Here is a 26241-nt window from a genome sequence, read left to right as displayed (position 1 = left end):
TCACACAAGTCTAAGCCACATTTATTTGCACATGTATAGTAATGGGCAACAGATACTCCAAATTTATACAAATTTATAAAACAACAAAGTTAATAATCATTTGGTACCACTTGCGTGTTATCTTGCTTACAGATTCAAGTGTAGATGAACTTCCGTCATTTTGTAAACTTTCATACAATACTTACTAAAACAAAAATTCTTGAAAACACATTGGCATGTTTCAGTTACGGCCAACACAAAAGTTAAGACAAGACCACAAACTCAAAATCCAAGCTTAGAATATACTTTTCTACCTCTCTTCCCTAGAAAGTGACTTTTTTTCTTTAATAGATGTATATGCTATATCACACAAGTAACCAAGGAGACAAAAAATGATGCTCCCATAATCGTAAAGAAAACTCCAACCAAATCATACTGTTTTAAGTTATCTACCAAATATATGGTTTAAGTATGAGAAATGGGGAAATGCTTAGATTAAAATAACAAGGGAGATTAGAAAGAAATGGTAAGTGATTTTAAGGAGAACAAACTATGTTCCCAACAAATCTGCAAAGATCTGACTTTGACAACTCAAAATAATTGTCTAAGGCAAATAAATGTGAGGAAACCTTCAAAAACATTCTAATCACGTTCAATATCTAGTGATAAAAGCTGAAAATGATATCAAGAGAATACTTATTATACAAGCGTCAACAAGGACATCCCAAAACTAATGAAAGAAATGCACATTTATTTCTACAAAAGCAATGTATAATACAGAAGGGAACAGACTTAAAGATTTACCTATTAAAATATACAGATTCTTACTGAAGAGTATAGGATATTTAAAAAAGATGACAAGGGATGTTAATTTTTTTATTATTATTGTTTTTACATATTTTGGAACCTCACATAATTTTGATAAATAACTCTTACAAAATTATGCAAAAGTACAAGAATGTCTGGTAAACAAACAGTCTGTATTTTCCAAAAAAATTTTTACAACATGCAATTCTTAAGGCAGCATTCTCCTTACAAGGAAAGGTAATCCTTTTACTCATCAAGAAATCTTCTGCTGCAAAGAATAGGCTAAGAAAGCCTGGCTTCTTCCATTAACGCCTTTTGTCTTTCCTGTCTGATTTTCGGTCTCTTTCACTTCTTGAAGATCTTTTGCCTGATCGACTACTCTCTGATATAGACCTCTTTCTGTCAGACCGGGAATTCTTATCCTTTGATCCTTTTGTATCTCTACTACTACCTCCTTTTGAAGATTTGTGACTTCTTTCTAGTCCTGAAGCATCCCTTCGCTTCCGATCCACGCTCCTTCTGTGCTTTCTATCTCTGTTATGTCCCCGTCCCCTACTCCGACTTCTACTCTCACTACTACTAGTAGTGCTGCTGCTACTGTCTCTACTGCTGCTGCCACTTGTACTGGAGCTGCTACTGGAACTACTTCGACTACTGCTACTGCCACTGCTGGAACTGCTTCCACTGCTGCTACTGGTTGAACTGCTACTAGAACTACTACTGCTACTGCTTCGACTTCTACTCTTGCTGGTTTTATTTCTAGCTCGACCTCTACTTCTGCTCCTCGTTTTGGTTTTGCTCTTGCTCTCTGAATGTACTGTCAAGACTGGTTCTACCATCACCTCAGTGAGTTTTACGGATTCTACAGGAAACTCCTTCCTCTCAGGTGGTAAATGCCCTTGCTCCTGAATAACCTGAGGTGGTGGCTGTGAAACAGCTAATGGCAAAGTCTCAGGCTGAGAGAGAGGCTGGGGCTGGAGTACTGGTTGGGGTTGGGGTTGGGGTTGGGAGTGGGAGTGGGAGTGGGAGTGGGAATGGGAATGGGAGTGGGAGTGGGAGTGGGAGTGGGGCTGGGGCTGGGGCTGGGGCTGGAGCTGGGTCTGGGTCTGGGTCTGGGTCTGGGGCTGAGGCTGAGGCAGGGATTGAGGCTGAGCCACAGGCTCAGGCTGGGGCTCAGATTCTTTTTCTTCCTTTTCCTCAGGCTCATTTTCCATTTCTAGAGCACTAGCATTCTCTTTTGCAGGAGAAAGAGATTTACATTCTTTATCTGGCTCAACTTCAAATTCCATCTCTGGCTCCAATTCCTTGCTAGTTTCATTTTCTGAAGGTTCTATGCTTTCAACTTGGTTGATTTCCATTACCTCCTGCTCAGCAATTACATTTTTGACACTCTCGACCATCTCCAGCACATCCATAACTTCTTCAGGCTGACTATCCTGCTGCTTCTCACTTTCCCTTACCTCAGTTTCCTCCTCCAGCTTAACTTCCATTTCCTGTTTCTGTTCCTCCTCCTCCTGTTCTTTCTCTGCATCACTATGAACTACACCTATTTCCTTTTCCTCTTCCTCGCCTGCTTCCTCTATTTCTACATCATTGTGCTGATTACCTGTCTCCTCCAACTCTTCCTCTCGCTGAGCCACCTTACCCTCTTCTTGTTCCGACTTCTGTTCTTCATTACGCACCACTTGATGCTCTTTTTCCTTCATTGATTGTCTTCTAGGCCTAGCCTCCATTTTATTTATTTGTTCTGCAAATTCGATGCGTCTACCTTCAAATAAAGCTAAAGGATAAAAATTTACACGTGTAAAATATACTATGATTTAGAAAATTCAAAATCACAATTTGACACCTGGTCACAAATTGTCATCGAGCTTATCTAAATGTCTTTTTTGTAAAGAGATGACAAAAGACTGATTACAGCATGTAATTACAAATTGATATAAGATGACAAAAGCAAAGATCCACTGGAAACCTATACACTAAAAAATTAGCAAAACCACACCACGTTATCTAACTGACGGAAAAACAGGATAATCTTTTGCTATTTTACTTCATACTAAATGAAGAAAATAAAGCTTCTTTCAAACAATCAGTTTTATGGTATCATATCATGCATTAATTTTTTTGATCCCAAGGAGACACAAATCATCTAATCACCATCTTAGTAGTGTCTACCTTCCATGTGTGCTTCCTCTATGGACTACATCAATGTTGACTTTTTCTTGATTCATCAGCATTTGTATCTGGCTACTAAGAGTATCAAGCAAAAGAGAAAGCTCACTCAAATGCTTAAGAAATAAACATGCATTAAGCACCATCACCTAATATACAAGTTTCCAGTTAATATCTATCATGAAACAAATGCTCCTGTACTCCAAACACATCAGCATCTTAGAATATCTTTCTAAAAAGTTAACTATTGAATCACAGATGTCACAGGAAACAAACATGTATGTATTTGTGTGTTACCTTACCCATTAAGGAAATTTCAAGGGACCTCTTCATTTATACTTACCATTCATTTTTCTCTGTGACTCTTCTATTAGTTTTTGGGTAGCTGGACACATTCTTCCAGGAATATAGAACAAATGGGGCTTTGTTTTAGTTCTTATATATTTAATTATCTTGGCATTATGCTCATTCCATTCTTCTTGCTAAAGAAAAGGTAAAAAGGTCAGCACTTTTGTCAACATGAAGGATTACCAATCTTAGAATTTCAAAATATACTCACCAGCTGCGCAAGCTCAACCTTCTGTTCCAAAAGCCGCAGTTCTGTCTGTTTAGCACGCCTCTCTTCAAACAGTTCTCTCCTCTCATTTTCAACCTGCTTTCTTTCTTCTTCTGCCTGCACTTCAAGTTTCTGTTCAATTTCCTGGCGTCTCTTTTGCTAAAGATAAACAATAATCTTTAAAAGCTTATTATACATCCTGATTATGTGAAATATCACAATTTTACTGTTGTCTGCAAACATGTTTCACATCTGCAATTCAGGACACCAGCTAATTCAAACTTGGCATTTGAGGTGGACTGCAATTTCCCTTCCAGGAAATGGGGACTGAAGTCTTTTCATGTATAAATCTAAAGTTTAAAGCCATTAGCTATAATATCAGTAAGTGTTTTATTCCAACATAATTTATGAAAGAACCTTACCTAAAAGTTAACCTGAAAAAGAAGAGTACTGTCTTTATAGGTTATCTTCAGCTATTCTTTCCAAAGCAAAGAATTTGAGACAAGTGATGTCCTAGTGAACAAAGTAACTAACAAACTAGTCAACTGTTTTTAAAAATCTACAAAATAAAAAAATCTACATTCTTCAAACGTTGATGCTTTAAGTTTTTATATTTTCTAATAAAGTTAACATATGAAAGATGAAATAAAATAACTGAATTGTTATCTTTCACTATAGTTCTCCCGAGAAGCAACAAGTTTGTGTTCAACTCCAAGGACACAATTTTGTAGCTTTAGTAAAATAAAAACTTCCAGGAAAATGACACAGTTAAATAAACTCTGGAGGGCAGGGAATATAATTTATGCTGTTGCTTCTGGAGTGCCTCTGAGTGTGTAAGTCTTAGAAATTATAATTATTTAATAAATTACGATGATTAGTAAGTTCAACACTCTGTTTGAAAGAAAGCACTCTAAGGCCTAAAGAAATTAAGAGACATGTCCAAGACCACAAAATGAGATTGTTATAGAGCTGAAACCAGAATCCAGGTTCTCCTGAATCAGACTAGGCTCTTTGAACCACAAAGCAAAGTTCACTAAGTTATTTTAACAGCACCTCAAAAAGAACCAGTCAACAGTATAACAACTTGAGAAAGTTTTAAACGTTTTTGCTTGGCTTCATTTTAGGCTAGCAATTAAATCTTTTTCTTCTCTCTTTTTTTTCCTTAGGAAATATTAGTAACGCGCTTTATGAAGCTTACAGTTAAATCTTGAGAACTTTTCAGTGTTTAAGAAATATGTCATCAACTACTTTGATAGCTTAAATAAAGGAAGCAAAGGAAAAATTGCATAAATACCCTTTCGGTAGCAACAGTGGATTCTTGTTTAAATTTCTGAAGGGTGCCCATCAACAAGCCAAATATTCGTCGGTTCCTAAAGAACAGAAAAAAAATCCAATTTCAAAAGGTTCCACTTCATTTAAGCCTGCCATTTCCTAAAAGAAGCATAGCATAGACACTTGAACAATTCCTTAAATTTTCTTAAAATTGCATTATTTGACAAGAGTTGTTTTCCTCCAGAAAGATACTTAAGATACCTTTGCTTTCCCTTTTCATCCATATTTTGATCCTGGATAAGGTCTCTCCGTGTGCGCTCTTTGGAGGTAGCTACAACTGAAGACTGCAAAGCTGGCTACAGGAGAAAAGAAATTTCAGTTATTTAACTAGCATACAGTGGCACTCCTTTAAATGTACTAAGGTGAAAATACTATATTCACCCTCTATGAAGTTCTTTTAATCTCAATTACCTTCTTAACATCATCGTCCTCTGGGTCGCTTTCTTGGCGTGATTCTCTCCGAGTCCGACGCTCCCCGCCCAGCCTGACAAAGGAAAATGAATTTAAAAGGACCAATTCAAACTCTGATCTCCTATACGTCTCAAGCTGGTTAAGTTTTTGTAGTACAAGTCAGAAAAGTAACCCAAATTATTTTCTTAATATTATTCTTCTCATGACCTTTACTTTGGTAAAGTTTCTGTTATTGTTAGTGAAGAATTGAGTTTTGAGGGATACCGGCTGTCTCAGTTCAAATACCAAGGAAACAGACTCAGGGTAAGTGCTATACTACTCAATTCTAATACAACTTAATTCAACAATATTTATTAAATTTTTATATTTGTATGCTACCTCAGAAAATGGAACATACAACTATGCCTTCAGAAACTTGTCCTCTAACATACCTACTGACTGCCCCTTCAAGGTCTCTCTGTTTGGCTGGGGGTCCTCCTCCAATATCTGAGAATCCACGCCTGCAAAAAAAAAGGCCAACATAAAGTAAAGCACTTGGAATTTGAGAAAAATGGTATTTCCATTTAAGGAAGATAATTTAGTTGCAATAAAAAAAAAACTTCCAGTTAAAGTAACCTTAAATTGGCATTTACTTCAAGATGCTTTTGTAGCATTTCTTTTAAAACTATGAGAATAAGTTAAGTGTGCACATAACTGGTATAGTTACTATATTCTTCAATGTCTAGTTTTGAATGCAAATGAAATTCCAGGATAACTCTGCAGAAAACTACAGCTGATCACAGCTTCAAACAAACCAAACATTTCTAACATTGGCTCGACCACGAAATTTGTTTAAATCATTTCATTAATTTAGTGTAGTAAGTACCAATGAATTAAAATCCTAAGGAAATCTTACCTCAGCAATAAACTACCACGTCCTCTACCTCCACCAGGACCAGAAAGGGCCAGCAATCTGGCTTGGATGGGCCTACAAGATATTTACAAATCAGTACAAAAATCGTTTCTAATAGCACCAAATATTTTAACGGGTGCGGTTCATCATCAAAAGAAATTAACCAGAAAAGTTCGAAGATGATGGTTTCAAAACCCACGTGTTTGAAACAGGACACTAAGCACTTTGTTAACTTCCTGATTTTTCCACGACCAGTATCACAGAAATTATATTTACCTCGATGCCACTACACATTAACAAGCTTGAATCAGGTCCGGATTTCGCCAACCCAAAGGAAGTTGCACGTGGGCAAGAGCCAGGGGGCGAGGCGGCCGGACCGCGTCCCGGGAGCGTCTCCGGGCCAGCCCCGAATCGGGTGGCCCCGGGAGAAGGAAGGCTTTGTGCTGCAGTTCCGGGCCTGCAGGGCCGAGGGCGGGAATCGGCAGTCTGGGCCTTCCCGCTGGACGGGAAGCCATCCTGGCGCACCTAGGCCCCGCTCTCCTTCCTCACGCACCTGAGCTCCAGGACTTACGGTGGGAGCCTTGGAAATTCCCACCTCACCGAGGACGGGGTTCCACGGCTGCCCCGGGAACAGGCCTCGATGTTCGAGTCCTCTCAGGACTGTCCGCCCTCACCGCCCCAACTCACCCCGGCTTCGTGGCTGCCTCTCGGAGCCGGCATTTCCCATCCGCCCCTCACCTCACGTCATTCGGATCCCGCCCGGTGAGCTTGCGAATATTCTCATCCACATTCTTTAAGCTCTCTTTGGCCTTTTCTAGCTGCTCCTGCAAAGTTCTCACTGCGACCGCCATCTTCTCCCTGCAGCAGGCTCCGAGACTGCTCTCCAGGCCACGCCTGCTTGTGTCGCGCCGCGAGACGCGAGAAGACTGACTGCTGGACTCAGCCAATGGAGATAGGAGTTGTATTTCGGCCTCAACCACTCAGCAACCGGAAGGGGGAGAAGCTGCCAGCCTTTGTGACTCTGGGCCAATGAAAAGTCCGCCAGACGGTCGCTTCCCTCCCCGATTAGCTGCGGGTGGCTGGGCTCGGCTTCTAGCGCAGAGTCGGGGCGGATTTGAGAGTCTCTGGGTTCCCGAAGACGTGAGTTTGCGGGCCGGTTCTTCTGGCGGGGAGAGTGGAGTTTTCCAGCCCTTTTAACCTGTATATGACGGCCTCTTATCGTTTTATCATCTGTTCCCCTCAGAGTAGGGTGCAGGCGAGTCTTTTTTCCCCTTTTTCCCGGGTAAATGATTTGATTAGGACAGGGTGCGGCCGTTCTGTTGGTGCGCATGCCCAGAGAGGCAGTGGGAGGGGCGCAGGCTTCTCTTGACTAGGTTAAGCTCAAATGAGCAGAAGGAAGCGAAAAGTGAAGGAAGAGGAAAAGTCATTCATCGTAATAGCTAACAATTGCTTTGTGTTGTACTCTGTGAAACATTTCACGTGCCTTATCCCCCACAAACCAAAAGCGTGAATAAACTGCCTGTTAATACTGATAAGGAAATACCGTAACTGTCCCCAGGTCACGCCGGCCCAGAATCATCATACGATCGATCAGACTATGTGCAAGGCTTTACTACAATTAAAAAAGAGACAGAGACAGAAGAGACGTGCATTAGCCTCTACACCGGTCTAGAGCTGGTTGGTTTAAAATAGGGTCTGGGGGAGCAGCGCTACTGTTAGCTGTGTGTGTGTCGTCCACCTTCTGGTTCTGCTCTACCCGCACTGCCAAAGTGAGAACCGGCTTTGTTCCAGAAATGTATTTGTAAATTGTAGATCACTAAGCATTTTCCCACAGAAACAATATTATCAATAATCCTTGTGTTCTCATCCTCCATCTGCAGCCAGGCATCCTTGCACCAAGCATTAGCAGGCCAACTGTATTTAATCTGAGTTACCATTTTAATTCATCCAGCAATACTTACAAGCCCTTACTGTGTTAAGCTAGACTCTGGAAAAAAGCCTAGAACAAGATAACTGTGGTTCCTGCTGCCATGTAGTCTGTAGGCTCCTCAGGGAGCAAAGATCATTCATGTACTTATTCATTCAACAAATATTTATGGAACGCCTGCTTTTTGCCAGGCACTATTCTAGGCCCTTGGATAGTCAGTGTACAGTAAAGATATCTGCCCACAAGGAGCTTGTAGGCAGGAAGAGTGAGGAGACATATGATAAGCGTAAGTAAATTACATAGCATGGTAGAAATGGGTTAAGTGCTATAGAAAAAAGAAAAAGTAAAACTGGATAAGAAGGATGAGTGTTGATAAATAATTACATGACTCTGGGACTTCCCTGGTGGTCCAGCGGTTAAGACTCCGTGCTTCCACTGCAGGGGGCTCTGGTTCGACCCCTGGTCTGGGAACTAAAATCCTGCATGCAGTGTGGTGTGGGAAAAAAAAAAAATTACATGATTCTGATTGTGAGCATACTTTGTCTCATTGATCCTTATTACAATCCTGTGTAGTAGGCAGTACATGAAACCTGAGAATGTGGTAATGGTACCACGAAGTATAACAATGTTTCCATGGGAGATGCTTCTAGAGTTAGCCAAAAACGTAGGATCTATTCTTACTTCCGTAGACTCTATTACTAAGATCCTGGGAAATTTAACATAGTCTAATTTATGGGGGATAATCAGTAGGATGCCATGTTCAACATTTAGTAATGCTCAATAAATATTAGTTTCCCCTTTAGTCTCCAGAATATGCAAAGAACACCATGTTACTGTGGTTTGAGAAATTGACCTTGGTAAGTGGCCAGTCTTTTGCTTAATCTTTGACCTTGATGGTGGTGATGAGGGAGAATGCAGTTGGGACATAAAGGACCTGATTTCACATATGGGAAATTTTAGTGCTGGAAAAAAAGATTAAGATTGCAAAATACTCTTCAAAATTAGTGTTTCTTTTCAAAGGGTTAGGTGAAACTTACATGCTTGATTTTATGAGGTGATGGAAAAAACGGATCCAAACATTAGAAGGGGATATGAAAGGGTATGAAGAGTTGAGAGGTTATTGTTAACAATTTGAGAAGACTCGACATATTACTTCGGGGGGAAACAATGAATTAATTGGGGGAAAAATCTGCTTTGTAAATTACTAAGAAAAGATCTAATCATAGGCTAAGCATCACGTTTAAGACAAAGTTTGCCAAATTTAAGACGTGCATATGATCTAACATATGCATTCGCATGTCTGTAGGGGTTAAGTCCCACATCCACCATAGATTCTTAGATGAACTCCGTCCCAAAGTGACGTCGCATTTCTGATGTCTTTAATTTGTATTTTCTGATTCAAATTACCTTGTGCTTTGCTTACTCCATCCTTCTTGTCCCTTGTACCCTACTCCCAGTAAACCTCCTGGTGGTCAAAACGGCTCTAAATCTTTTTGTACACCCAGGCTTAATCCAAAATGGATTGGGATAATCTCTCAATATACCTAAAGTATATAGCCCGAAAAATGACGATTTATTCACTTAAAACAATTGTATTTATTTATTTATTTAGGCTGCACCAGTTCTTAGTTTCTGCATGCGGGATCTTTAGTTCCGGCATCCAGACTTAGCTGCCGCATGCATGCGGGGATCTAGTTCCCCGACTAGGGATGGTACCCCGGACCCCTCCATTGGGAGCGCGGAGTCTTACCCACTGGACTACTCGGGTAGTCCCAATATTCGCTTTTTTTTTTTTTACAACTTTTCATATTAAGCAACATATGGCAGAAGTGGAAGCTTTTGATGAAGCTAATAGAAATTCTTGTCGGTTCTAACATAGCTAATCAACACAGAGATGGCAGCGGGAGGTCCCGTCTTATTTTACCACCTCCCGCGCCGGCCGCCTTCTATGTTGTAGGGGGAAGAAACCTTCCTCCTCTCTGGGCGTCAGCGGTTCACCCCGCGGAAGGAACTCTATGACCATAGAGCTGGCGGAATGCCGGGGTAGAGGAGACCGGAAGTTGTTTTTTCGCCTCCCCCGCCCAAGGGCCGGATGGGGTCTCCGGGAGCTGGGTTTGGTTCCCGCTGCTGTCAGACCCTTTCGTTTTGCCCAAGGACTTAGTGGTCCTAGGGTGGGCTCGCCGCGGCCCCCGGCTCACTCCGGTATCAGCCTTCGGGAAGCTGAGTGAATTCCGCGGTCTCTTAGCAACGAGGGACGGGCTGCGGACTGAGCGAGCGGCGGCGGCTCAGCCCAAGCTGCCCAGGCGCTAGCCGGAGCTCCGAGCCCGGCCCAAACGGGAGCCTAAACCCGGAGCTTGGAAGAATAAGCAGGAAATGGCGGACGAGGCGTTGTTTTTGCTTCTGCATAACGAGATGGTGTCTGGAGTGTACAAGTCCGCGGAGCAGGGGGAGGTGGTGAGTGCTGCCACACGCCCTTGAGGTCCTTTTGCGGTGACACTCCTTGTTTCCACTCAGTTTTCTTTTACCCCCGTCCCATCACCACTCATCGCCTCCCGAAGTGTAGGCAGATTGGTCCACCTTAAGGTATCTTAAGCCTTAGAACCTATCAGCTGTCTTCAGTCTTTCATCCTTGGCTCTTTCGTATCTTTGATACCTTTTTGTCCAGTCCCATATCTGTGTGTGGCACGCCACAGATTTTTTGTTTTGTCCCTTCCATGTGTTGTCCCTACCATGATTTGCGTCAGAGTTAACTGCTGATTTTGGCACCCCTACTTAATTCGGCTGTCACTTCCAGCACTTCCCAGTCGTCCACTGGACAGACCTCTCCCAGCCTGAGAATCCTGTCCCTCCCTCCCCATCCCTAACCCTCAGTAACACTCCAGGCAACTCAAAGAAAGAGGGCTAATGAGATAATTTAAAAGAATATTTAGTGTCCATTATATGTCAGAGCTAGTTGCTAGGGATATGGTAATGAGCGAAACAAGGGCCCCATCCTCCTGGAGGTTACTTCTAACGTGTGGTAGTCTTCATTCGCTAATTGATTCATTCAGAAAATATATTAAGCGTGTATGTGTATTGTGGGCCTGACATTGTTAGATGAATAAGATAAAGTCCCTCCCTAACAGTCGTTGGGGAATAAGGGTTCAATGAATAATTAACGTATTGGGTGGTAATTAGATATGGAATCATGGAGTTGTAGGATTTTATAAATGAAATATTATAAAGCCATGCTCAAGTCAGAAGCTCTAGTTTCTATAATGCTATTTGATAAAGAGGGGTGGAAAGTGAGGGCAGGAAAAGCATCCTAGGCAAAGGTAAAGTCATAGAGGTATGAAAAAGTGCAGTGCATTTAAATATGCTTGAGTATTTCACTGTGACTAGATTGAATAGGTGGAGAGTGAGAAGTTTTGAAAGCTGAAGCTAGAAAGAGGTCTGTATGATTAACAGACATGGACCTTCTCAGTGGAGGATTTTTAAGGAGGAGAATTACATGCTCCATTTGCATTTCAGAAAGATAAACCATTATTTGGGCTGGAGAGGGAAGGTCCTTGTAGTGAGAAGACCCATTATTGGAGGAGTCCAGGCAGGAGATAATGAAGATCTGGATAACGAGAAGAGGAGAGAAGGTTTGAGAGATAGGAGGTAGAATCTCTAGAACTTGATTAGGTATAGGAATGAGAGTTGAAAAATTATCCCCAGGTTTTTAGCTTGAGCCACTGGGTTGGATGGAGAGGGAATAAAGAAGAAAGAGGTGATGATAATGAATTATTTTGAACAGGTTGAATTTATGGCACCTGTACGACATCGAGGAAGAGGTACTGTCAGTTTGTAAACTATAAGAAGGATACTGGCTGTTTTGGGTACTATAACAAGAATGCCACAGACTGAGTGGCTTATAAACAACAGAAATTTATTTCTCACAGTTGTGAAGGCTGAGAAGTCCAAGATCAAGGCACCAGCAGATTCAGTGTCTGGTGAAAGCCTCCTCCTGGTTCATTTATGGATGTGTTTTGGCTGTGTGCTCACATGGTGGAAGGGACTAGCTAGCTCTCTGGGGTCTCTTTTATAATAAGGGCACTAATGCTATCCTTAAGGGCTCCATCCTCATGACAGAATCACCTCCCAAGGGCCCTACCTCCTAATACTATCTGGGAGTTAGGATTTCAGCACACTAATTTTAGGGAGATATTAGTAGGAAGACATCAGGAAGAGTATTGGAAATGAAGCAAATTCTATTCCTTTTTTTTTTTTCTGGCTGTGCCTTGCTGCATGTGAGATTTAAATTCCCCAACCAGGGATTGAACCACTGGACCACCAGGGAACTCCCCCAAATTCTATTCTCATTCAGATCCATCTGTAATAGAGATTTTTTCCAATTTACAAACTTTTGACTTTATCATCATCCACAAGCAATAGTTAATGTTTTGCATCTGTGCTAAGTGCTGAGTAGCAGACATTTGCTGTTTGTGCAAAGTCAGCTTTCCTTATACCCTTTTCCCAAAAGAATAATTAGCAACACACCTTTTTTTTTTTTTTTTTTTTTCTTTGCGGTACGCGGGCCCCTCCACTGTTGTGGCCTCTCCCGTTGCGGAGCGCAGGCTCCGGACACCTAGGCTCAGCAGCCATGGCTCACGGGCCTAGCAGCTCCGTGGCACGTGGGATCTTCCCGGACTGGGGCACGGACCCATGTCCCCTGCATCGGCAGGCGGACTCTCAACCACTGCGCCACCAGGGAAGCCCCAACACACCTTTTTTAATCACAAAACCTCTGCTCCCCACCCCACCATGTGTGCAATCAATTCTCTTCATTCTACTCTTTCTACTTTCTTTTCCTGTTCCAACTCTTGCCCAGGAAAACCTTTTTTAAAAATCCCTCTCTTTTTTCCCCCAATGGATTAGCTAAAATAAAACAGCTGTTCTAATCATGACTGATAATTCTGAGACATGTGCTAGTCCTATAAGAGAAAGGAAATCCATAAGTTTTGAATCATTTAAACTAAAAACAACTTTCTTTTCCTATTGCAATTTGTATATGGTGGGGAAAAAATTTTAAGTCCATATAAGCAAAAGGGATTTTTAAAAAGTTATATGGTAGTCCACAGGGCAAGATGGGAATAAAGACAGACCTACTAGAGAATGGACCTGAGTTTACCGGGAGGGGGAAGGGTAAGCTGGGACAAAGTGAGAGAGTGGCATGGACATATATACACTACCAAATCAGATAGCTAGTGGGAAGCAGCCACATAGCACAGGGAGATCAGCTCGGTGCTTTGTGACCACCTAGAGGGGTGGGATAGGGAGGGTGGGAGGGAGGGAGACGCAAGAGGGAAGAGATATGGGGATACAAGTATAACTGATTGACTTTGTTATAAAGCAGAAACTAACACACCATTGTAAAGGAATTATACTCCAATAAAGATGTTAAAAAAAACAAAACAAACAAAAGTTATGTGATAGTCTTGATGAGTAGAATCCATATTGGAGTCTAGGTGTATGAGGGTTTGTTAGTGTCTCTACTTCGAGTGTGCTTCAAATTTTTCATAGTAAAAAAATGTAAAAAAGATATAATCCTATCATCCAGAAATGGTTTTTATATATCTTTTTAAACATAAAGTCATAAGTGTAAGTGAAATAAAGGAAAAAACCCAATGTTCTCACCTTCCCAATCAATGATTTTCAAACTGTGCTTGAAGAGGAATTAAGTCTAAAAACTGAATAATTGGACATTTACCAATTTATGGAGAATAGTGTTTTTTTTAAGGTTAATGGATAAAATATTCTTAGGTTTTTCTTTAAAATTTGGTACTTTACCTAGTGAGCACTCACAGATGCCAAAGTGAATGAACAAGTGCAGCATCAGAAGGTTTTTCCTGGGGCTTAATTCAAAAGCTCATGTGATCAATAGCTAAGATTTGAGAATGTCTGCATATAAGCATATTTCCTGCTTATCAGTATGTTCCTGGGTTCCTGTTCCACAAAGAGCATCATGACTTACAGGTACTCATTCTACCTAAGCAAGTTTGGGAATGGGTGTGGAAATTAACAGAATGGTGCTGAGTGGTCCAGTAGAGAAACAACATGATTTGGTTTTTACAAAGTCTGTACCAGAAATACAGAAGATAATCAAAGGAAGAAAAAAAAACTAGAGATGAGATCACTTGGAAGGCTCTAATTGAAGACCAGGAGAGAAATGAATGCTAAGAGCTACTTAAGCAGTCAGGAGAGAGAAGATGGATTTTGAAAAGCATGTAGATAATAGGCTCCACAGGACTGCAGTGTGTGTGGAGGGCTGGGAGCAAGGAGGTGAAGAAAATGGAAGTTTTCTGGTTGTGGTAACTAGATAGATGGTGGTGCCATTGATGAAGTTAAAGAATTTTGGAGGCAGAGCAAGCTGAGAATGTTAAGATAATATCATTTGAATACACCTAATTTGAGGGGCCTGTGGGACCTCTGGATGGCTGTGTCCACTAAAGTCTACTAGAAATACAGGTTTAATAGTCAGCCCCATTAGTAGCATACATGGTTCCTTAGAATAGAGTTCAGCAAATAATGAGGCCTATGGTGGTAGCGGGAGGCAAAGGCTTCAGAATACATAAAAATTCTTGCCCTTTTGGAGCTGTATTCTAGGAGAGGGTGGGGATGAAGGGACATGAGCAATACAAAATTAGTAAAATGTACATTAGGTTAAATGGTGAAAGAAGTTCCTTGGAGACAAGCAGGGAAATGAGATAGAGCATCAGAATCACTTTAGGAGGGGTTCTTAAAACACAGCTCGCTGACGCACACCTACAGTTTCTGATTCACTAAATTGGGGGTGGGATTACAGAATTTGCAGTTTTGACAAGTTCCCATGTGATGTTGATGTTGCTAGTCTTGGGACACAATTTGAGAATTACAAGGATAGAAAGTTTCTGAAGTGGAATGATACTGTATTTTAAAAGGTTGAAATGAGCCTCATTGAGATGGTGACATGTGAGTGAAGACTTAAAGTGAGTGAGTTGGTCATGTGAATATCTGGAGGAAGAGCTGCCTATGAGATTGGAGCCTGCCTGGCATGATTAAGAACAGCAAGGAGATCAGTGGAGCTGGATGGAGTGAATGAAGAAGAGTAGAAGGTTGAGGCCAGAGAGGCACAGGAGTCTGGATTGTATAGGGCTTTGTAGTTCATCCAGAGAATTTTGAGTCTTCGACTTAGGGGTGGTATTTAAAGCCTTAAGAGTGGATGAGATTGTCAAAGGAAGAGTGAAGCAATTGCATGATTCCAGGCATAGGAAGGTGGGGTCATCAACTAAGACATACTGAGAAATGGAAAGCTTGGATGACTGTAAGAGACATTTTGAAGCAAGGGACGATAGAACTTAGTGAAGGCACAAGGGGAATGACTGACAGAAAAGTCAAAAGCGATACCATGACCTCAGTTTTATAACAGAGGAGAGGAGTTGAAAATGGAAAAAGCCAGGGAAGGTGAGAAGAGTAATTGGGAAGGGGCTTTGGCATTTCTGAAAAGTAGTAACAGTTCCCTGTTTATCTTATTGCCTTATGAAAATGATTAGTACTAAGAAAATTCAACTATGACTTGTAATTCACTTTTTCTTACAATGTTTCAGTGAAAAAAGTATAAATATTTACATTCTAGCATTCTAAATTTATTCAAAACTGTTTTTAAATAGGAAAATGGACGCTGTATAACTAAGCTGGAAAACATGGGGTTTCGAGTGGGACAAGGATTGATAGAAAGGTGAGCAGTATGGATTTGAAAATTTTCTTCCAGGTAGGTTATGAACAAAGATGATCCATTTCAAAAGACTGAATAAAACTTGAGACAATTTAATTTTAATTCCCAAACTTTATTTATTCTCTGTTCTTTAATTCACAGATTGAAATTTCTTTTTAGGTCTGATGCTATTTTAACTCAGTTATCCAACTTTCATGTTTTAATATCTGAAGAAAATATGTATCTTCTATGTTTTAGACTTTTTTCCTGAAAACTTTGGTATGCTGAAACAACCATCTAAAATCTTACTGCATTTCCTACTTAAGATCTAATATGTTCTTTAACCTAAATGGAATTTTGTTTAAATGCATACCTTAGAGTCTCTGTTTATGCATGTAATAATCTTTCAATTTATAGATCAATTTTTTTAGTATTCCTTTCTTACTATCTGAAATAGTTGAACTCTGATTATATTTTATGTAACAATACCATGATTATGCTCAGTTTTTTTTTCTTAATGTGCTAATTGTACCTAAAATTGCTGCGTACTGTTAGACTAATACACCTTTAGACTAATTTTAGCCCCCAAATTATATAACAGAATGTGAATCCATTGAGATGGGATCTACTTTGCTTGGTGCTTATCACTTTATGACTGTCAGTAAATGTTCAGTGCTGTTGTGGCATTTGAAAATTAGTTAATAATCTGCCCCTCCTACTTTCTTTGGAGGAAAAGTACTGTGTTACTTCTAGTTGATCTTTTTAGGTTTACAAAAGATACTGCAAGGTTCAAGGATGAGTTAGATATCATGAAGTTCATCTGTAAAGATTTTTGGACTACAGTATTCAAGAAACAAATTGACAATCTAAGGACAAATCATCAGGTATTTAGATAAGGCCTATTTTTTAAGTCCTTTAACTTAATATAAATGTATTTTAGTGATTTACTTACTATGTAAAACTTAATTTCTCGTCAACTTTGGAATGTTTCTCTTACATGTTATTAATACATCATTACTTTTTTTCTCTAATAGGGTATAGTGAATAAAGACCAAGAGACAATTATCAGTAGTTATAGCTGTCCCTTTCCCTCAATTAAATTTTAAGTTTTAAAAAGTAGCAGATGTCAGAATGATAAAGGTTTTATTATTTCATTATTATTACTTATAATATGCAGAACCAGAAATATATCACATTTTTCTGAAGGCTAATTTAGAGAGCATATTTAACTCTTAAATAACTCTTACCTGTTTAGTTGCTGTCATATTTCTTATTCTTAAAATATTTTGTTAAAATAAAAATAGGTTGCATGGAAAATCATGCATAAGATAGATTTTATAAAACTCAAGGAAATATTTGGAGTATATTTGGCATTTTAATAAGGTATAAAAATGAAAATAATGTATCTTGTAGCTACCAACAGAATTCATTTTTTCAGATAACAGTATCAACCTTAGCTTATAAGTACCTGAAATGCTAATAGGAAGAAGTGACTATGATTTTTGGCTTTCTAGGTATGAGTTAATAACATATAGCTGCTAATTTCACCCGGACATGTATTTCTGATTCTTTCGCACTAGACTGTGTTCTTTAAGGATAGGAACTGTCTTAGGTATCTTTGTATCTTCAGTATCTTAAAGCATTCAATAAATATTAGTGTTATAAAATGCTGAACTCTTCAGCTTGAACATTACAAAACTTCTTCATATAAGGAAAATTTGACCAACAGAAAGGAGAGTTTTAATAACTTTAAAAAGTTCTTAAATTGTTTTGAAGGGAAGAGTACAGATTACATTGACTTTGGATGTTTTTCTATTTTTGGAACAGGGCATCTACGTACTTCAGGACAACAAATTTCGCCTGCTTACTCAAATGTCTGCAGGAAAACAGTATTTAGAACATGCATCAAAGGTATTTAATGGAATAGAAGTTCGGGGTTTTTTTATTATGAAAAAAGTAGAACCATAGGGAAAAGTACAATGCCAATCACAACAGACTTTTGAATTCAAAATATGTTTTTAAATTGTTCCTTTTGTTTAAACACTTTTCAATGAAATAGGAGGTGTTCATCATATTGAAACAACTTACATTAACCTGTAGCTAAGTAGGCTTATGATGACCAATTAAAGAAACACTATAGTTTAAATGCCATTAAAAATGTAGATTAATGGTAGATTCTCGAATACAGTATGGATCCATCAGAAAAGATACTCAAGCTTAAAAAAACTGGTATTAGCTATGCAGAATTATTCACCTCAGAGTTCATATTTACAATCTCCATCAGTAAATTTTAAAAATGTTTTAAATATAATTAACATTTGTTTCTAAGAATACATGTTTTGTGTTAAGTATATCTGTGTTTCTGGGTTTCATGTATTTTTTTTCAGTCTCAGGTAGGAATCAATAAATAGACCAGATGTATTAAAGAAAAGCTGACAAGTTTTAATGTAAGGGTTCCTTTGAAGTGGTTAAAATATCTTGGGCAAGCATAGCTCCAGTGGCGCAATCGGTTACTCTGCGGTACTTATAAAATACCTTGGTCAGTATGTATAAGCTGCTGTTTATCTGTAAAATCTGTCCATATCTAAATTATCTAACACAAAGGCAGTTTGGTGTAGTGGAAAGAGTATGGACTTGGGACCAAATAAATCTAGATTTTAAGCTAACTCCACAACTTATAGGTTTGTGACATTGGGTAAGTTACATAACCCCTCTGGACCTTCCTTAGTATCCTTATTAATAAAATTGATTATAATAATACCTATATTATAAAGAATCTCTAGGTTCTCTCCCAGCTTACAATTTCATGACTCCATATCTGATTACTTATCAGTACCCATTTATTTATATTAATTATAAAATAATAATATTCTGTATTATTCATAGATACATAGTAGTGTTGTTGAATATCATGCAAAATGTAGATAATAAAAAATTTCTTGGATTATTTGATTTTTGGTTCTCATTTTTGTCCTGGTTGTCTCTGCTATGGCATAGTCCCATTTCCCTTCCTTGTTTCCATATGACAGGGTTTCTCAACATTGGCGCTTTGATATTTTAAACTAGGTAAGTCTTTGTTTTGGCAGGCTATAAGTTTTGAACAAGTCAGGATTCTTGGTTGTAGAAAGCAGAAACCAATTTTGATTGAATGGAATAATAATTAGTTAGCTTACAGAACTGATGGGAAGGCTCAGAAAACAGGCAAGAACCATGGGAGCAGGAATTCCCTCGTGGTCTAGTGGTTAGGATTTGGGGCTTTCACTGTTATGGCCCAGGTTCAATCCCTGGTTGGGAACTGTGATCCCTTAAGCCGAGCAACATGGTGTAGCCAAAATTAAAAAGAACCATGGGAGGTTAAAGCAGCCAGAAAGCCCAAATCACTCCACAAGGAGGGTCTATTTAGAACCCTTCAGGCAGCACTGAAGGTAGACACAAATCACCTCTGCTGCCTCTGGAACTAATTCTAACCGGTTTCCAGCTTGGTTTTGTCACAATCATGATTTTCAATGATTTGAAAAATTCTTCCACAGCCCTTTCTTAAACAGCAATGACTTATTAATATCAAGGTTTAACTATCATTTATCAATAGCTTTACTATCTTAGTAAATCCTTAATATATTTTACACTTTTTTTTTCTTTTTAGTACTTAGCATTTACATGTGGCTTAATCAGAGGTGGCTTATCAAACTTGGGGATAAAAAGTATTGTAACAGCTGAAGTATCTTCAATGCCTGCCTGTAAGTTGAATTCACATTTCTTACAAATGTTTTTAGCAATTATTTTTCAGGTCTGGTGTTTTTTTGTTTGTTTCTTGTTTTTGTTACTTAGAGAACATTTAAAATGCTAAAACCATTTCATTTTACTTTTATCAAATTTTAACATTTAATGTAGTAACATGTAGCATACTTATATTCATAGTCAATGATTTTTTAATTCATAATAGTGATTTAAGAAAATGTGCTAAGGAAATCCAAATTTATAAGACAACTTAAGGAATGATTCTTAACTCTTAAAGGACAATTTTCTGCAGTATTCTTTTAAGATAGCAAATTTCCTTATAGTGTTGAAAAATTTTTTTAAACAGTTTTCTAGAAAATATCTATTATATAAAGCTAAATAAAGCCAACTAGTCTTTTATTGCTAAACTCCCTTCCAAAGATCTTTCCACCAGAGCTACCAACCAAGAATAAAATTGGCTTTGAGCATCACTGTATTTCCTTTCTATTCACAATAATTAGCAATGAAATACCTAAAATGTAGGAATCACAAAGAAACAAAAGTAGTCATTCACAAACCAGATAATCATCTGATAAAAACGAAATTGACTTTATCAAATATTGTGAAGTGTGTGAAACGTTGTTTGATATAGCAAGTTTCTTGATTGAAACTACTTACTAAATGAAGCAGGAAACTGATGTTCAGGCCTGTTTTCCTTGTACCTAAAATCAAAGAATGATTTTTCATGTTTTTTTTAGGTAAATTTCAAGTGATGATACAGAAGCTATAGAAACTACTGAAATGCAAGGCTTCAATAGTGTAAAGAGATAAATTATTCCTGTATAAAGTATTTCAAGTAGCAATGATTTAATTACATTGTTGGACATTTGTATTGATATAAGCTATTTGCTAACTTATATAATGAAAGATGCACTCTTAAGCAGGAGTAAGGGTGTATTTTATCAATTTAATAGCACAGACCTTAAAACAGGTAAAGACACATTCTACTGTAACATACACTTTACTGAAACTATTCAGAATGAAAACCTAATTTCAAATAAGTAAACACCAATGCAGGACCCTTATTTAAACATTCTTATTTGCTTAGTGATATGTATTTAACCAGAGATGAAGAAACAAAACTCAGGGTTTGGTAAATTAGCATAAAGAAAGTATGTACCAATCAGAATCTTTTCGGTAAGAATGAACAAATTTTGGTTTTGTTTTATGAATTTGTTTTAGTTATTTAAAAAAAGCAAAGAGTACATTAAAATTTAAACTTAATTATTATTTTATTGCTTATAATTTATTTCTATTAAGAATCTTTATGCTTGTATAAGGATTTCATTATATACATTGTGTGGGTGTTGTGTATGATATATATATCATATTTAACTGCCTAAATTGCTTAAAAACTTTATTTCACTTTAATAGAATTCAGTTCTTGAGAGCTCCATTAATGTAATGAAGTGAAATATAGATCTAGATAAAGTGAGATATAGATGTGAATTCAGTGACTCCAGGGCCAAAGAATATTAGGTATTTGAGGAAGGAATTTTTATACTTCCTGTTATCAGTCTTGACTTTCAGTTTCTCTCTCCATGTGTGGAAGTGCTGGTGAAGATTCTAACATCTTTAACTTTTTTCCCCCTTATTTAGTCTTCCCCAAGGGCATAGGGATGGATGATTGGATTAGTCACACCAACATTCATGGGACCATATCTTCTCAGTGGGTTGGGGTCAGTGCTCATCTAGTGTATCTCTCACCTCCTCTCCCATCTGATGACCATGAAAGGGACAAGCATGGAGATGAAAGCTATCATACTGAGGATAGCAGGGTACACAGATAGAAAGTACCTGAATTGTGCTTCTGAATTAACCAATCCTGGAATTGCTTCACCTCTGGACTTTTTGTTATGTGAGATAATAAATTCCTTATATTGTTCAATCTACGTTTTGGTTGTGTATTTTGTTACTTGTAGCCAAAAAGAAGTCTCTCTTAGTAGAGACGAGGGGAAAGTTAGGTTATACAAAACACAATATGGGAATATTGAATTTCCTTTTTTTTTGTAGGGGGAGGGGAAGACATTTAAAGGTTTATATTTAAAACAGTAAAACCATAAAGTGCTAAAGAAAATATGAGGTTAGTTTTATGATCCTGTAGTAGAGAAAGCCTTTTCAAGACATGCAGAAAATCATAAAGGAAAATAGTAGAAAAAATAACATATCTTCAACAAATGGTACTGGGAAAACTGAATATCCACATGCAAAAGAATAGAACTGGACCCTTACACCATACACAAAAATCAACTTAAAAGTGCATTTAAGACTTAAGACATGCAGAAAATCATAAAGGAAAATAGTAGAAAAAAATAACATATCTTCAACAAATGGTACTGGGAAAACTGAATATCCACATGCAAAAGAATAGAACTGGACCCTTACACCATACACAAAAATCAACTAAAAGTGCGTTTAAGACTTAAGACCTGAAACTTTAAAACTCCAAGAAGAAAATAGGAGAAAAGCCTTTATAATATTGGTCTTAGCAATGATTTCTTGGATTTGACACCAAAAGAACAGGCAACAAAAGCAAAAATAGACAAGTAGGACTATGTCAAACTAAAAAGCTGCATAGCAAAGAAAACAATAGAGTGTAAAGGTAGCCTGTGGAATGGGGAAAATAGTTGCAAACCATGTATCTGGTAAGGGGTTAATACCTAAATTACACAAGGAACTAAAACTCTAGCAAAAACCCCAAATAACCCAATTAAAAAATGAACAAAGCACTGAAACAGACATTTCTCCAAAGAATACATACAGATGGCCAACAGGTATACGAAAAGATGCTCAGTATCATAACTAATGAGGGAAATGCAAATCAAAACCACCATTAGTTACCACACCACACCCACTAGGATAGCCATTAAAAAACAAACCAAAAAAACCCCCAAAACCCAGAAAATAAGTGTTGACAAGGATGTGAAGAAACTGGAACCCTTGTGCATTCTCAGTGGGAATGTAAAATGATATAGCCACTAGGGAAAAGAGTATAAAGATTCCACAAAAAATTAAAACTAGAACTACCGTATGATCCAGCAATCCCACTTGAGAGTATACAAAAGAATTGAAATCAGGATCTTGAAGGGTTATTTGCACTCCAATGTCCACTGCAGCATTATTAACAATAGCCAAGAAGCGTAAACAACCTAAATGTCCGTTGTATAAGGATTTGCACTATTTGGTTGTGCTCACTGATGGCACTTGATTTGTACTGGCATGCAAGGAAATACTGTGCAGCCAGTAAAAAGGATGAAATAGATCTACATGTATTTGCTTACATGGAATGATGTTAATTGGTATTAAGAGAAAACAGTTTGTTACAGGACACTGCACATGCAATATATAAAATATACATTATGGGGACTTCCCTGGTGGTCCAGTGGTTAAGACTCCATGCTCCCAATGCAGGGGGCACAGGTTCGATCCCGGATCAGGGCACTAAGGTCCCACATGCTGCAGTGAGGCCAAAATATATATATAAATATATAAAATATATAATATTTATATACATTATGAATATAAATACGATTGTGAGCATATCAAAAAGACTTGAAAGTTACAAGTAAATTGTGTATTAGATTATTTTAAAGTAATCCCATAATAAAGATATTTTTATTTGGGTATCCTTTTGTACAACTTTATATCTTAATTATAGCCATTAACAGCCCTAAGTGAATAGTAAACTTGTGTTGAAGAGCAGATGTATGTTTCAAAAGTAAAAACTACACTGTACGAATGACAAACTATGAGGACAGCATTTATAAACTATTTAGTCAGTGGCCTATGCTAACCATAATGACATAGTTCAATCCCCTGTGTCTACCGGTCAAACCTCATTAAGGGAATTTAAGCCTCGAGATGTCATCAGAACCTGCCTTGGTCCATTTGGGCTGCTATAACAGAATACCACAGATTGGTCAGTTTATGAAACACAGAAATGTATTTCTCACAGTTCTGGAGGCTGGGAAGTCCAAGATCAAGGCGCCTGTAGATTTGTTGTCTGGTGAGGGCCTGCTTCTTGGTTCACAGCCAGATGTCTTTTGACTGTGTCCTCACTTCGCAGAACTGAACTAGCTAACTCTCTGAGGTCTCTTTACAAAGGCAGGAGGGCTCTGCCCTCATGACCGAATAATCACTTCCCAAAGGCTCTGCCTCCTAATACTATCACCTCGAGGGTTAGGATATGAACATATGCATTTTGGGGGGACACAAATATTTAGTCCACAGCAGAACCCAACATACAGTGACTAAAGGGAAACAAAATCCTAGAGCCAAGGTTACATGGTGAATTGTTTTCCGAGTCCTACTAGAATATAGCTGTAGGATGGGAGTTCAACTCAGGCCTGGGTAAGCACCAAACTGATTACAGAAACTGGGATTGGCACAAATTTTGGGGTCAGCAAAGTTAAGAAAGAAACTGGATAGAACCTACTAAAGTTTTTCAAAGTGCTCTTTGAAAAATGAGTACTGTGATCAGATACATTTTATTCATCCTCTTTTGTCAACTTTATTTAATGCACATGAATGGCATGTTACAAGTTCTGAAAAATCAATCAGCTTAATTTTGTTTAGTATTTGATTAAAGCACCATTGGTTTCAAGAAACACTAAAGTTCACATAAATAAATATTCTAAGGCATATTATTTAGGAAACATTATTTTTAAAAATCTGGTGGGAATTTGGTAATATGTATAAGAAAATATCATCTTAAAATGGACACAGGTCAACTTGATCTTTCTCAATAATTTCTAACATGTTTTTATATCTTTGTCCCCAGGTGGCAAAACTGATAACCTGAACCACTTTTCATCTAATTTGGCCTCTAACTGGCTTATTCTGCTAAGAGACACAGATGAAATAATCTTATTTTAAAAAGGAGAAATGAATACAACTTTAATAAAAGTATTACTGCAAGTTAATAAATGCGTAATGTCCTCTTGCCAAAAAGGAGTAATGAATCTTTTACATGAAAACAAATACAGGTGCAATCTAATTTACTTGGTCCACGCTCGCACAGACCTGATTAAACTACCATTTGGTAGATATTATTTTCAAAATAACTACCTCTAAATTCTGTATTTAAAATGTGTAATTTCTCAATGAACTTAAAGTTTTCTACCTGTGATAAGAGCTGGAAAGATTTTCCTCTTCAATTTCTCATTAAAATCAGAAGATACTTTTAATTGTGAAAGGCTCGATAAACCCTAAAGCTACAGATAGCTACTGATATATTGGTAGTCTGCATATTTACGATTACATTAGTGGTTTCTAATATCTTTTATTTGTTTCTACATTCCTGAAAAATATCCTTATGCCAAGTTGAGTTACTAGAAAAATAAGTTCTCAGTTAAATATTAGATTCTACAGCTTGCTGGAAAATAGAGATGTTTCTGCATTCAAATAATTTCTTATACCACTGGTCTTCTGTACATGCAAAATTGCCTTCTTTTTTATGTTTCTAGTCCTCAGGAATGTTAATTCTTCTGTGTGAGTAGTGAACATGCTCAGCCACTAGCTATGGAAGAGTTATACATAAGTTAAAACAAATTGACACTTAACCTTTATTAAATCAGTCCCTAGCCCCACCCCCTAAAGATCAAATCAGCAAAGAATATGAGGCTATAACAAGGCTACTTGTGGTATTGGTTGGAGATCTAAACTCTTTATGGTAGACACTGCTGGCTGCCTACCCAATAGCCCCTCTCCCCTGTTTTCTAACAGAACCATCTTTGGTAGGAGTGCTCACCTAAAAAATTACATTTTCCAACTTTCTTTATAAGTAGAAAATGTCATAACTCTGGTAAATGAAATAGAAGTTGAGGGTTTCTTGTAACACTTTTCTCCCCTGTTAGGACAACAAGAAGTGGTGGTACCTTTTTATCCTCCCTGGAACGTAGATTCGAAGTAAGAGATAAAGCAACCAGATCATGACTAAAAAGATGAAAGCTATACACTAACATTGATGAAGGAGAAATCTGGATGCAGCCTAGGATATTTAAGATATTGGACACCTGCTGCACGAGCCCTGAATTTCTCAAACCAGAATCAGTTTATAAGAAACAAAAATAAATCCCTAATTTTTAAAACCTCACTTCAGTCAAGTTTCAAATGCAATATTAACTGATAGACTCATGACTTGCAACCCAACTCCTGGGAACTTACGGTCAAAGTAAGGAAAGAGTTATGTACGTACAGGTATTCACGGTAGTGTTTTCTATATTGAATTAACACTGAAAACAGATTAGATATCCAACAATGAGAGAATGTTTAAATTATGGTAAAATACAGCTTAGACTACTAGGCTACCATTTAAAAATCAGCTTTTTGAAGACATAATAGTAGAAAAGATTCAAATATAAAATTACATCTGTTCCTTTCATAAATAGCAGAAAAACTATTGGTTGCCTGATCAAGTTATTCCCAACCCCCTTTTCCTTTTCCATCTCCCATTAGAAAGACTGGAAAAGCTTACAATTTCATTTCCCCACTTTTCTTGGGGCTAGAGGTAATAATTTTATACACTCATGGCCAACAGGTGAACACAGATCGACTGTGGATATCTGGAGAAGGTTTTGCTTTTATGAGAAAAGGAAAAGATGTGGAAGGCTCTGCCTCCTTCCCCCCTTTTCCTGTCTTGAATACAGACACATTGCTCTGCACTGCAGTGGCCA

The 26241-nt window shown here is 38.0% G+C and overlaps 2 protein-coding genes across 6 annotated transcripts; one reads left to right on the top strand and one right to left on the bottom strand.

Annotated features, from left to right (window-relative positions):
* Positions 1–7067, bottom strand: PNN (pinin, desmosome associated protein). Its single transcript, XM_027111104.1, has 9 exons — positions 6888–7067; positions 6153–6224; positions 5689–5757; positions 5258–5330; positions 5048–5142; positions 4809–4884; positions 3518–3673; positions 3302–3440; positions 1–2566 (listed from the first exon to the last, which is right to left on the bottom strand). The coding sequence occupies exons 1-9, from the start codon at positions 6998–7000 to the stop codon at positions 1092–1094; spliced, it is 2268 nt and encodes a 755-aa protein (XP_026966905.1). The 5' UTR covers positions 7001–7067; the 3' UTR covers positions 1–1091.
* Positions 7052–21455, top strand: TRAPPC6B (trafficking protein particle complex subunit 6B). Of its 5 annotated transcripts, XM_027111106.1 has the most exons (7): positions 10144–10530; positions 14029–14073; positions 15747–15814; positions 16557–16674; positions 17618–17701; positions 19434–19527; positions 20266–21455. In XM_027111106.1, the coding sequence occupies exons 1-7, from the start codon at positions 10450–10452 to the stop codon at positions 20295–20297; spliced, it is 522 nt and encodes a 173-aa protein (XP_026966907.1). In that variant the 5' UTR covers positions 10144–10449; the 3' UTR covers positions 20298–21455. The 5 variants fall into 5 exon arrangements, with proteins under 5 accessions (XP_026966908.1, XP_026966911.1, XP_026966912.1 ...); XM_027111107.1 differs by lacking the exons at positions 10144–10530; positions 14029–14073 and adding an exon at positions 7052–7289; XM_027111110.1 differs by lacking the exons at positions 10144–10530; positions 14029–14073 and adding an exon at positions 7296–7404.
* Positions 21456–26241: the final 4786 nt, after the last annotated feature.

This window comes from Aethalodelphis obliquidens, unplaced genomic scaffold, assembly GCF_003676395.1.
Source record: "Aethalodelphis obliquidens isolate GAN/ISIS:26980383/991018 unplaced genomic scaffold, ASM367639v1 scaffold10, whole genome shotgun sequence".
Lineage (NCBI taxonomy): Eukaryota > Metazoa > Chordata > Mammalia > Artiodactyla > Delphinidae > Aethalodelphis > Aethalodelphis obliquidens.
Note: the sequence above shows the minus strand (reverse complement) of the source record. Positions and strands in the feature narration are given on the sequence as shown.

Excerpts from the sequence above, each read along its gene's own strand:
- PNN (XM_027111104.1), bottom strand. The coding sequence starts at position 7,000 with ATGGCGGTCGCAGTGAGAACTTTGCAGGAGCAGCTAGAAAAGGCCAAA. Across the intron at positions 6,225-6,887 it reads CGGGATCCGAATGACGTGAG|GCCCATCCAAGCCAGATTGC; the intron begins GTGAGGGGCGGA and ends AATATCTTGTAG. Across the intron at positions 5,758-6,152 it reads CGTGGTAGTTTATTGCTGAG|GCGTGGATTCTCAGATATTG; the intron begins GTAAGATTTCCT and ends TTTTTTTTGCAG.
- TRAPPC6B (XM_027111106.1), top strand. The coding sequence starts at position 10,450 with ATGGCGGACGAGGCGTTGTTTTTGCTTCTGCATAACGAGATGGTGTCT. Across the intron at positions 14,074-15,746 it reads AAGAGCATCATGACTTACAG|GAAAATGGACGCTGTATAAC; the intron begins GTACTCATTCTA and ends GTTTTTAAATAG. Across the intron at positions 15,815-16,556 it reads GGACAAGGATTGATAGAAAG|GTTTACAAAAGATACTGCAA; the intron begins GTGAGCAGTATG and ends TGATCTTTTTAG.